This window comes from Orycteropus afer, unplaced genomic scaffold (genome assembly GCF_000298275.1).
Source record: "Orycteropus afer afer isolate SDZICR_OR568_19922 unplaced genomic scaffold, OryAfe1.0 scaffold00003, whole genome shotgun sequence".
Taxonomy (NCBI): Eukaryota; Metazoa; Chordata; class Mammalia; order Tubulidentata; family Orycteropodidae; genus Orycteropus; species Orycteropus afer.
In genome coordinates this window covers 4,521,068-4,531,157 of record NW_006921590.1, presented here as the reverse complement: position 1 = coordinate 4,531,157, position 10,090 = coordinate 4,521,068, and the positions used below count along the sequence as shown (strand labels likewise).

The 10,090-nt window shown below is 49.0% G+C and overlaps 1 protein-coding gene across 1 annotated transcript; it reads right to left on the bottom strand.

The window, feature by feature from the left end:
* Positions 1-4,249: 4,249 nt before the first annotated feature.
* EOMES (eomesodermin) lies at positions 4,250-9,514 on the bottom strand. Its single transcript, XM_007936256.2, has 6 exons — positions 8,637-9,514; positions 7,431-7,585; positions 6,493-6,614; positions 5,875-6,033; positions 5,727-5,788; positions 4,250-4,988 (listed from the first exon to the last, which is right to left on the bottom strand). The coding sequence occupies exons 1-6, from the start codon at positions 9,512-9,514 to the stop codon at positions 4,250-4,252; spliced, it is 2,115 nt and encodes a 704-aa protein (XP_007934447.1).
* Positions 9,515-10,090: the final 576 nt, after the last annotated feature.

The window sequence follows — 10,090 nt, the reverse complement described above, 5'->3', positions numbered from 1 at the left end:
GCGAGACGCAGAGAATCCGTAGGGCTGAAGGAGAAAGGTTGGGTCGGGGAGAAAGGGCTGGATGGATCGCCAGAATTTTACTTTTCTCTTAAAGCCATGATAAACATTCAGAGGCCACCCTGGTCGGAGTCCCCATCGTCCTTAAAAACAAATAAAGTCTGTGACTTCAGACTGTCCACAAACCGGCGGGCACAGCTAGTCTGGCGCGCGGGATAGGAAATCCACCCCATGCCTGGCTCGGGCGCGCGTGCAAACCCCAAGACGGTGAGCTGGGCCCCATCTTCTACCAGTGGCAGGACCAATGTAGGTGCAGGTGGACAGGGAGGGTTTGAGTCCGCTCACCCTGGGCCTGCCCAAGCTCGCGTATTCGAAAGCCTAAATTTGAGGAATGGGGGTTGGAGGATAGGTATTTCATCGAGGGGCACTCCTACGGGCTCAGGAATAAAATTTTTGTAAATTGCCGTTTAAAAAGAGCCTCTTAGGTCATGTTAAAATTTCCACCAGCTGAGTGTCCCGTAGGATCGGGGGCATTCCAGCGTGAGCAAGGAGGGGAAGAGATACATCTTTCAGACTACTGGAAAAAATTATTTAAAATTTGTGTCCCGTTGTTGGCTTAGTGTCAGTGAAAATCAAGGAGCATGCGGGGATATTTTTATTTTGGAGCGTTTTCATGACACCCTGCAGATTTTATGTATCTTTCTCTTCCCCTCTCAGGTTTGGTTAGGAAAGAAGGAAGAGACTGCCGAGGGACGACACGGTGCTGCTGCCTTTACCTTAGTTTAAAGCTAATGAAAGGTGACAGAAAGGGAGGAAGGCTGGGACCAAAGGCAGATTTGGAGACTTGAAACTTCCCATTTGCGGGCTTAGGAGATGCATTGTTTTAAACAGATGCCGGCTTTCACAGTCTGAAAGTGTGGCGCGAAGTCTACAGCCTCCCCTCCTCCCCAAATTCTTTTCTGTTTCTTCCGGCTGTTCCCAGTTTTCCTTCCGTCCTTTAGCGCTTCTCACCCCCCACTCCCCGAACACTACCGTGCGCCCCAGCAATTCTTAGGTTCTGCGATGATTCCTAGGATTACGGGGAGCAAACTCTTGCCGGGCGGGATAGGGGACAGGGAAAGTCCTGCTCTAAGTTCTCCCCAATGTAAAGACTTTCAAGTGGCCAATTGTGGGAGGTCCCCCACTTTCTAAAACTAAAACAAGCGGCCAAAATTGCTTGGCAATGAGACGATTTGTAGAGGGCATACTTGGAAAATGGCAAATAACCGTATTTCCAACTGAGAATGGGGTTTCCTTTCTCTCTTTCGTTGTGGTTTATTATGTATTTTTGTTTCAGGCAAAAAGGAAGGAGAAGCGAACGCAGGCGAGCCAGCAGACCCCCAACTGGTGTCTCCGCCCAGCGCAAGGAAAGCCGCTTGCACCCGCGCAAACGCCGGGACCCTGACAGAGAATGTAAACAAACGCGGCGCCGAGCCCTTGATTTTTATTTAAATAGAGGCTTGTTTATCGGTGTCATCCTAGGAGGATTAATTAGATACATCTCTTCACAATTTTGTGTCTGACACTCCATCTTAGGAATGCCTTATCACAAGGTGTTAATTGAGGCCACTCAGCCACTTACGTTTCTATTAAACACTGTGAGGGACTTTTCACAAGTACCAGGTTCTTTTTACTGTACAGTGCAAAAATATACAGGACTCGAAATAGACTGGGGCCTGTCTCCTTTATCCGGCGGTGATTAGCATTTTCAGGCCTTCTAAAGGGCAGAATAAGAGAGCACCAAATTTCCAAATTCCATCGCACCTCCCAATGTGCTCCCAATTCGATTGGCGAAGGGGAATGGTGGTGCACTGCCCAGGACGGGGGGCTGGGGAGGGGGTTGCTTATCCTCTTCCCCGAATCTGAATCCGTCATCCACAAATAAATACGTGTCAAAAACCAACTTCTCGGAAGCTTTCGCCTACAGATCCCCGGTAATATTCAGGGTGGGAGCTGGCACCGCCGGAGATGTGGCGCCTGCATTCAAGGTCCCAATGTCACGGGCGGCGCGAGAACTCGGCCCCGAAAGGTTGTAGGCATAGGATATCCGGGAAAAGCTAGGTACAAGCTGCTGGCGGCCTTAATTGAGCGCGGAAGGGGAGGAACTCCAGGCAGATTGCTCGCCTTCCAGCAGCTAATCCTCTTAGCAGCTGCATTTCCGCGCCACGCAGTCAGCAGTTTGCCAGTCCCGACCAGACCTTTACCCTGGGAGGGTCAGGAGGGGGCTGGAAAGGTTTGCAAGCTGGACCAGAAGCTGTCTGCTGATAAGCCTGGTGGGCTGTCTGGCGGGGGTGAAAAAGGGCCCTCCGCCCCACTCCTTCGTTTGACTCTTTGGCGGGCCACTGGCTCAGCCAAGAAATGGGCTGGCCCTCGCCCCCTGGGGAATGTGAGCCAAGTAAGTGGATCTAAACTCAAGCTTTACCTAGCGGCGGCGCGCGGGAGGACTGAGAATCCTTATTTGTAAGAGCAGCGTCCGCCCCAGTCCCAACGCCTGACCGAGTTCGGCTGCGGTATAGGGGGCCCCGGGCGGCAGCTACCGAAGTGGGCAGCCTGTGGCGGGCGCGCCCGACGTCTCTGTCCATAAGAAAGCCGCAGGTGGGAGCAGAAGCTAAGCCGTCGGCGGCTCAAGCGCTTGGCTACACCTCTGGCACCAGAAATTCGTCTACGTTCAGTTCCTGGGAAGCCTATGTGGGCCCAGGGATGCATGACCACAAGAAAGCAGAGAGAAAAAGTCCAGATAATTTGGTAGAGGGCAAAGCTTGAGAACTGGCATCAAGGCCTGGGGTGAAGGTTTTTGAAGCTTTTATTCAGCCCAATGTGGGCAATTTTGCATCTAGCGACAACCCTCACCCCCAACCGCTCATAGTCCAGACTTCCCAGTGGGATGAGGAAATAGCCCCATTCATCTTCAAGGTAAAAGGAATAAACAAAAGCATCCCTGTCCCCACTCTCTCATGACTAGTGTCCAGTGAGAGATTCTAGAGCCTTCCATGAGCAGGGGACAGATAGCTGGAGAAGGGGTAGAGAAGGAGGCAAAAAGGGATTTTCTTAAAGCAAAGATTGAAACCCATTGTACGGAAGACAGAGCTGTGTTCATTCCCGTATTGAACCACATTTATTAAAAATGACTAAGACTGTACATAAAAATCCAAGATCACTAAAAAGCCTATAGGAGCTGTGGCATCAGGTTTTAGTTTCTTCAGTTACCAAGATGGTGAGGAATGGAAAGAGGCCAAGGAAGAGGATGAAATAGGAGTTTTCTTTAAACACAATTCAAGTTAGTACAGGGTAACTGAATACATTCTTAACTATCTAAGAAGTAAACAGAGTATTCCCAAATATCATGGGGCTAATGAGAGAAACTATCTTCTTGCCCCTGCAGCTGTTGTTAATTGATTGTAAATTCTTTACAAAGCCAAAGCACCACTTTAACATTATCTCAGACTATTAGACTATTTGTACAACATATTCCACATTATTCTACAGTGTATCTAAACACACACAACTGTACACTTTTAAATTCTTTTTGGCTATTCCCTTCCTTATCCTCTCCTGAGTGCTGTGGGCCACCCCAACACACAGCAGAGGCCTAGCTCCTCTCGAGTGAGGCAATTCTGAACTAGGCAAACATGGCTTGTTCTGGAAGCCTGGGAGGAATCAAAGTCAGGTACAACCAGCACCTTCACAAATATTTTTCTTGCCCCCTAGGCCTTATATCTTTTGTCCCTAGCAGAAGGTTAACAGCAAAAAAGTCCCTTGCTGAAACTTAAGACCTAGCCCTTCTCTTCCAGAAGCAAAACCACTTTGCATTCTGGGTATCCATTTGTTTAAAGATTTACAAATAGAAATGAAAACGATTAATTTGATAGGGCTCGGCCCTCAGTCTTCACTTCACTGCCCAATTCACCGGAAGTTTAGTGTCTCCAATAAATAAATCCAAAACCCTGGATAACCTTCAAAATTTAAAACACTATAAAGCCCTCCTGATAACTTCACTTTAAAAAGAAACACACACCAAAAAAATGCTAGGTTTCAGTTACCTGCAGCAATCAAAAAGCTTTGGCACCTTCTTTAGAGAATTGCACAAAACAGGATGCATCAAGGTGGAAGGCAAAACGTCTTTTTGGCAACCTAGACAAAGACGACAACAAAAAAACACCACCAAGTCCATCTGCAAAAAGTTGGCTAATTTTTACGAGGTTAAAATAATTCTTTAGGGAGTCGTGTAAAAAGCATAATATCCCCCCATGCCTTTTGAGGTGTCTTTACTGTACTCTTCTGCATTAATGTCCTCACACTTTATGGAGGGAGAATTTTCATTACTGGAGGTGCTAGGAGACAGCCGCCTTCGCTTACAAGCACTGGTGTATACCCCCGAATCATTGGAATCTAGAGACTTGATGGAAGGGGGCGTCTCTATCCAAGAAGAGCTAATTTCTTCTTTGACTTTCTCCTTGGAGAGCTGATCTTCAGAGAATACAGGGGGGCTCGTTCTGGAGGTCCATGGTAGTCCAGCCGCCATCTTCCTCTGATAAGAACCTCGACCTCCCCATCCTGCCATAGCAGGAAATGTGGGATCAGGGTAATATCCTAGAGCATGGGACGTCTGGAGGGGCAAGGATTTAATACCATATGGGAGCAAGGTGCTAGAAGTATATTCGGACTCATAAGAACTGATGTCTAGTTTGTTGGTCCCAGGTTGCTGGACAGGAGTGACAAGCCACCGCTGGGGAGGGTTGGCCACCTCTTCGCTCTGTTGGGGTGAAAGGAGGCCGTTGGTCTGTGGAACGGTTCTCTCGCCATTATAATATCGGGCCTGAGGTAAGGTGTTGACAAAGGGCTCCGGGAAGAAGGACTGAACGCCGTACCGACCTCCTGGGACAATCTGATGGGATCTAGGAGAATCCGTGGGAGATGGAGTTAACCTGTCATTTTCTGAAGCGGTGTACATGCTACAATATAAAGAGAAACACTTAAAAAAAAAAAATACCCCTTATGATGATCCCAAACAAACCACCTCCCAGAACTGAAAAAGGCTGCCAGTTGTCTGGACTGAGAGCATGGGTCATCTGGAGTGGAGGAACAGAGGCAGGTGAAACATTGGCCCATTTTAGCTGGACTATTGGCCCACCCGGGGAAACTCCCCATTACATAAGAAAAAGTTTCCTCCAAGGTACTAAATATTTAATCATGGAAAATTCACCTTTCTTAGTCCTAGAACTTGAAGGACTCTGAGCAACCCTCCCTTGCCAATGTGATTAAAGAATGCTGCCTGTGGTGGTAGAAAACCCAGACTAAAAGACATTTGCAGGACTTTGCTGTTTGATATTGTGAAAATTAAGTCCTCTTAGTTTCAGGTTTTTCTTATGTGAAAAGAAAAGGGGGAGGGTAGTAATACCTGTTCTAGAAGATTAAAAAAAAAAAGGGATCATAATGAGAAGAAAAGTATGTAAATGCAGGTTCTTAAAATTCCAAATCTCCAGTGAAATGTTTAAAAAAATTTTCCTCATTTGTATGCCCTTAACATTTCTTTAGAAATTAACAAAACCCTTCTGTGAAAATTCTAAAGCAAGTTTAGTAAAGGCAAAAAATAAAAAAAAAACCCCAAACAGGAAAGCTTTTTCTAGAATATGTTCTCAAAATGTCTGATTATGTATGTATGCTCGAGTATGAGTAAAAGCTGCACTTACGAATCATAGTTGTCCCTGAAGCCTTTTGCAAAGGGGTTATGGTCAATCTTTAGTTGAGTGATCTAAATGAGGGAGAGAAATAAGTTGTTGAGTGCTTTGTAACTGTGGTCCTAGAGTTAGAGAGTCGTGGGACATTTGGGACACTCACATCCGTGTTTTGGTAGGCAGTCACAGCAATGAATTGCGTTTCTGAGAAGGTAAAGGTCTGGGTCTTCGAGGGCTCATTCAAGTCCTCCACGCCATCCTCTGTAACTTCAACAATGTGCAGTCGTGGCTGGTACTTGTGTAAAGACTGTAAGACTATCATCTGGAAATGGTTCAGAAAGAGAATTGCCAAACCTAAGAAATCTCACAGAGGTTCAACAAAAGTAGAATTAAACAAATTACATATTTTGGAATGAGATTTATACTTTCTTCTCATTAGTAGCTTTCCTTTTTTAATTGCCATTTTAAAGATCTTATCGTTGACATTTCTGAAACTTAACATATAGCTAGGCACATAGCTAGACATTCATGTTTGATAAGCATTATCTTTCCTCTTGGTTTCTGAAGTCCCTCAAAAGATTTCAGTGTTTCTGTTCCTAATAGTCGACCCACTGTTACTGAAATCCAGTTAGAAAAAAGAAAGAAAAGAAAAACAAGATAGGTAGGGGAAAAAAGGCAGAAATAGGTGAGCAAACAGGTCACAACTGCACATATGAAAAGAATATGGACTCTTGTTAGAAAAGAAAACTATAGCCGGAAGAAACCCCTCCTGTCACTCTACCTGGGTGTTGTTGTTATTTGCGCCTTTGTTATTGGTGAGTTTTAATTTCCCGAAGGAAATCTCCTGTCTCATCCAGTGGGAACCAGTATTAGGAGACTCTGGGTGAACATACATTTTGTTGCCTAAAAGAAAATGAAACAAAACACAAAACCCAAGCATACAGGGCTGTTTACAAATGGAGGTGGGGAAGGGATTAGTAGTCTATTAGGTATGCAAAGATAGAAGACTCATTTTACAACCCAAGTTTCCCCAGCCTAGTTCAAGAAGGCCAGCTGAAACCAACTGGACTCTTCAGCTACTCTTCCTAGGACAAGGCACTCATCTTAACAGTATCTCAAAATTCAACAACGGAGCCAACAGGAGATGCCCCTTGAAGGTCAACTTGGGGCCTTCTAAAGCTGGAAAGAAGGCACACTGGTAGGACAGTGGTTAAAATCCTAGGCTGCTACCAGAAAGAAGCTGCTTTGTGAGAGGAAGAGGTGACAGTCTGCTACTGTAAAGATTTACAGCCTGGGAAACCCTATGGGGCAGTTCTTTTCTGTCCTATAGGGTCACTATGAGTCTGAATTTACTAGATATTGTTTGTTTAACATTGGAAATGGCAACATCTGGTGGAAGGTAGTTGGACTTTCATGGATGCACCCAACCTTAGCTTTTCTCTTCCTGAACACCTGGAGCCTTCCCACCCCAAGATCTTATGACTTACTAGTTTCTCAAAAATGGAGAGTTAGAGTCAGGCTTAAAGGTTCTGTATATGGGTAGGCAAGAAATCTGACTTAGTAATTACCTTCTCTCTCAAACACAAAATGCACACCAGAACTTCTAGGCCCCAGATTGGGGGGGGGGGCAGCTCTAGATTTAAATGTGAATTGTCTGTGTCAAAGGTTCCGATTTCTTCCCCACCCGCTCCCCCCACCTCGGGGCTCCTCTCTGCTCACCCTGCATGTTATTGTCGGCTTTGCCGCAGGTCACCCATTTGCCCCCCTGGAAGCGCCAATGGTTGGGGTCCGCCAGCACCACCTCTACGAATACGTTGTAATGGGCAGTAGGATTGAGTCCGTTTATATTGAAGCTCAAGAAAGGAAACATGCGCCTGTGCAAGGGAATAGAACCAGGAGAAACGATTTAAATCGGATTCACCCGAGAGTGGGTTCTGACTCGGCTTGGTTTCCCGGACACCCTGGAGTAGGGACGGAGTAAGATATTTAGAAGCTTGCAAGGACAGAATGCCGATAAAGAAGGCCAGAATTATGTAAGCTATTTCTAAGTTGTCAACTCTTGGAACACCTTCCTTTCTTCCCAAATAATTTACTCCAAAGTCAGCATTTCCCATATTATGTGCTTTTGAACCTCTGCCACTCAAGTTCTCGGACTTTCAACCACTCATTAATATTTATACTGCGACGCTAAAAATCACGCATTTTAAAATCCACAAGTGCCAGAGAACAAGATGAAGTTCTCGTAAAATAAATTCTACTGGTAAGCCTAAAATTGCTCTTTGACGGTCCCTCTCTTAGCACTTCCCCCAAGCCCTCACTTTTCCCAGAAGTAACCACCCGTTAGTAGTTGGATTTGTATCTGGTCTTTCCCGCACCCGGAGACCGAGCCAGGTCTGAGACCAAGACCTCCCTAACCAACTACCCAGGCCAACCTACCCAGGCCGACCTTCTAGTCTTCACGCTCATTTTCCGGAGGCGCCCCGTGGAGACCCTGGCGCCTAAAACTGCAGGAGCCCATCTACTGCGCTCAGGTTGCCACCCCTTTCGCCTTCCCCCATCCTTGGGTCCTTGCTGGCACGTATGGACTAGCGCAAGTCGACCTGGCAGATCCAGTGAAATTCAGCTTTGTGGGAATGCCCAAATTTCCATTTCCGCCTCCTCCAGTCAGTCAGTCGAAGTGAGGATGACGAAGAGTTGTAAAAAGTAATGAGGAAGAGCCACTGTAACACTGGCCTCCTGCCCAAGCCTCTGCACGGGTACCGGGACAGAAATGGGATTGGAGATGCGGCGCCTCCACTTAGTGCGCGCGGAGAAAAAACTCTCCAAGCAAAGCGCGAAACTACTGGACTCGCTCCCCGCCCTTCCCCAGGATCACACAATCACCCTTTCACCCCGCACCCTCGGGCCCCTCCGCGCTGCGCTCACCTGCCCTGTTTCGTAATGATCATCTCGGTTTGGTGGCGGTGAAATTTGAGCCACAGAGGCCGATTGCACAGGTAGACGTGGGCGCGGAAGCCGGAACCGGGAACCCCCAGGCCCCCCAGTCCTCCACAAGCACCCGCTGCTGCCGCCCCGGAGTATGGCCCGTAGAGTGGAGTACCCTGACTGTACTGATAGGCGCTCGGACCACCTCCTCCACCACCGCTGCCACCCGCGCCACTGCCAGCACCTGCTCCCGGGCCGAACTGCGCCCTCCCGGGTGGGCACACAGCCGCAGGGAAGCCGCCGGGGGGCAGCATGGAGCCGTAGGGGTAGCGTGCCCCGTTGGGAGCTGGGTACACGGACCCGTGGGGCGCCCCAGCAGCCGCTTGGTAAGGGAAGAGTGAACAGGGCGCAGCCAGCTCCGAGCCCTGAGGCCCAGGGGACTGTAAGTAGTAGCGCTCGGAGCTCAGAGTGTCCATGGAGTAGCGCGCAGTGGCGGCGGCAGCGGCAGCGGCAGCAGCGGCTGCAGCGGCCGAGGGCAGCTCCTCCTCCCCACAGGGGGAGCTCTTGCGGCCGTCCGGGGGCCCTGGCTTGGCCACTGGCGCGGCGCTGGCGAAGGCGTCTCCGGCGTCGGCGTCACTGAGCATGGCCGCGGGGGCCCCCGCGCTGACGGCTGTGGGCTCCCCGCTCCCCGCCTCGCACGAGAGGCTGCCCGAGAACTTCTTGGGCGCTTTGTCTAAATCCAGCCTCTGAGGAGAGGAAGTCGCACCCGGGAGGTGGCCGGCGCTCCCGCCGCTGCCGCCCCGGGCACTTTCCAGCGGGTAGAAGTGCGTGCTGGGCAGGTTCACCGAGCTCACCAAGAGCTGCTCGCCTAACTGCATGCTTTGCAAAGCGCAGACGGCAGCTAGCTGCTTCCTCTCCTCCCGCGGCCTTATTATAAAGGCAGAATTGGGGAGCCAGCGCCCTCTTCCGAGGGGAAGGTAACTTCCCCTTCCTCCTGCGCCGGGGCTACCCACCTGCAGACGCGCGAGCTGCACCAGCACGCACTCGCGCGCCCTGGCCTCCACGTCCTTCCCGCAAGGAAAACGTACAGTTTGAAGGCAGGAGACGGAAACTGACCGGGAAGTACTCTTTTCCTTTCCCTAGTCCCTTTTGCCTCCCTGGACCCACACTCACACCTGAGAAGAAAAGGACTCAGATGTCTATCCCCATTCACCACCAGCCCGCGCCTTTCTGCGCTTTCTCAAAAGCCAAAACAACGGCTAAGTTGACCACTTGAAAACTCGCGGGCTGTCACCCTCTGCATTATATAGGTGCGGTCAGGGAGGGGCTTCGCGGCCCCGCAGCTCCGGAACATTCCTATTGGCTGATGGAGGTGACATTAATTCAATTAGGCATTTACTAATTGGATCAAGTCGTCTGCTACTTTCTTTTCCTTTAGCCTGACTTTTTTTTTT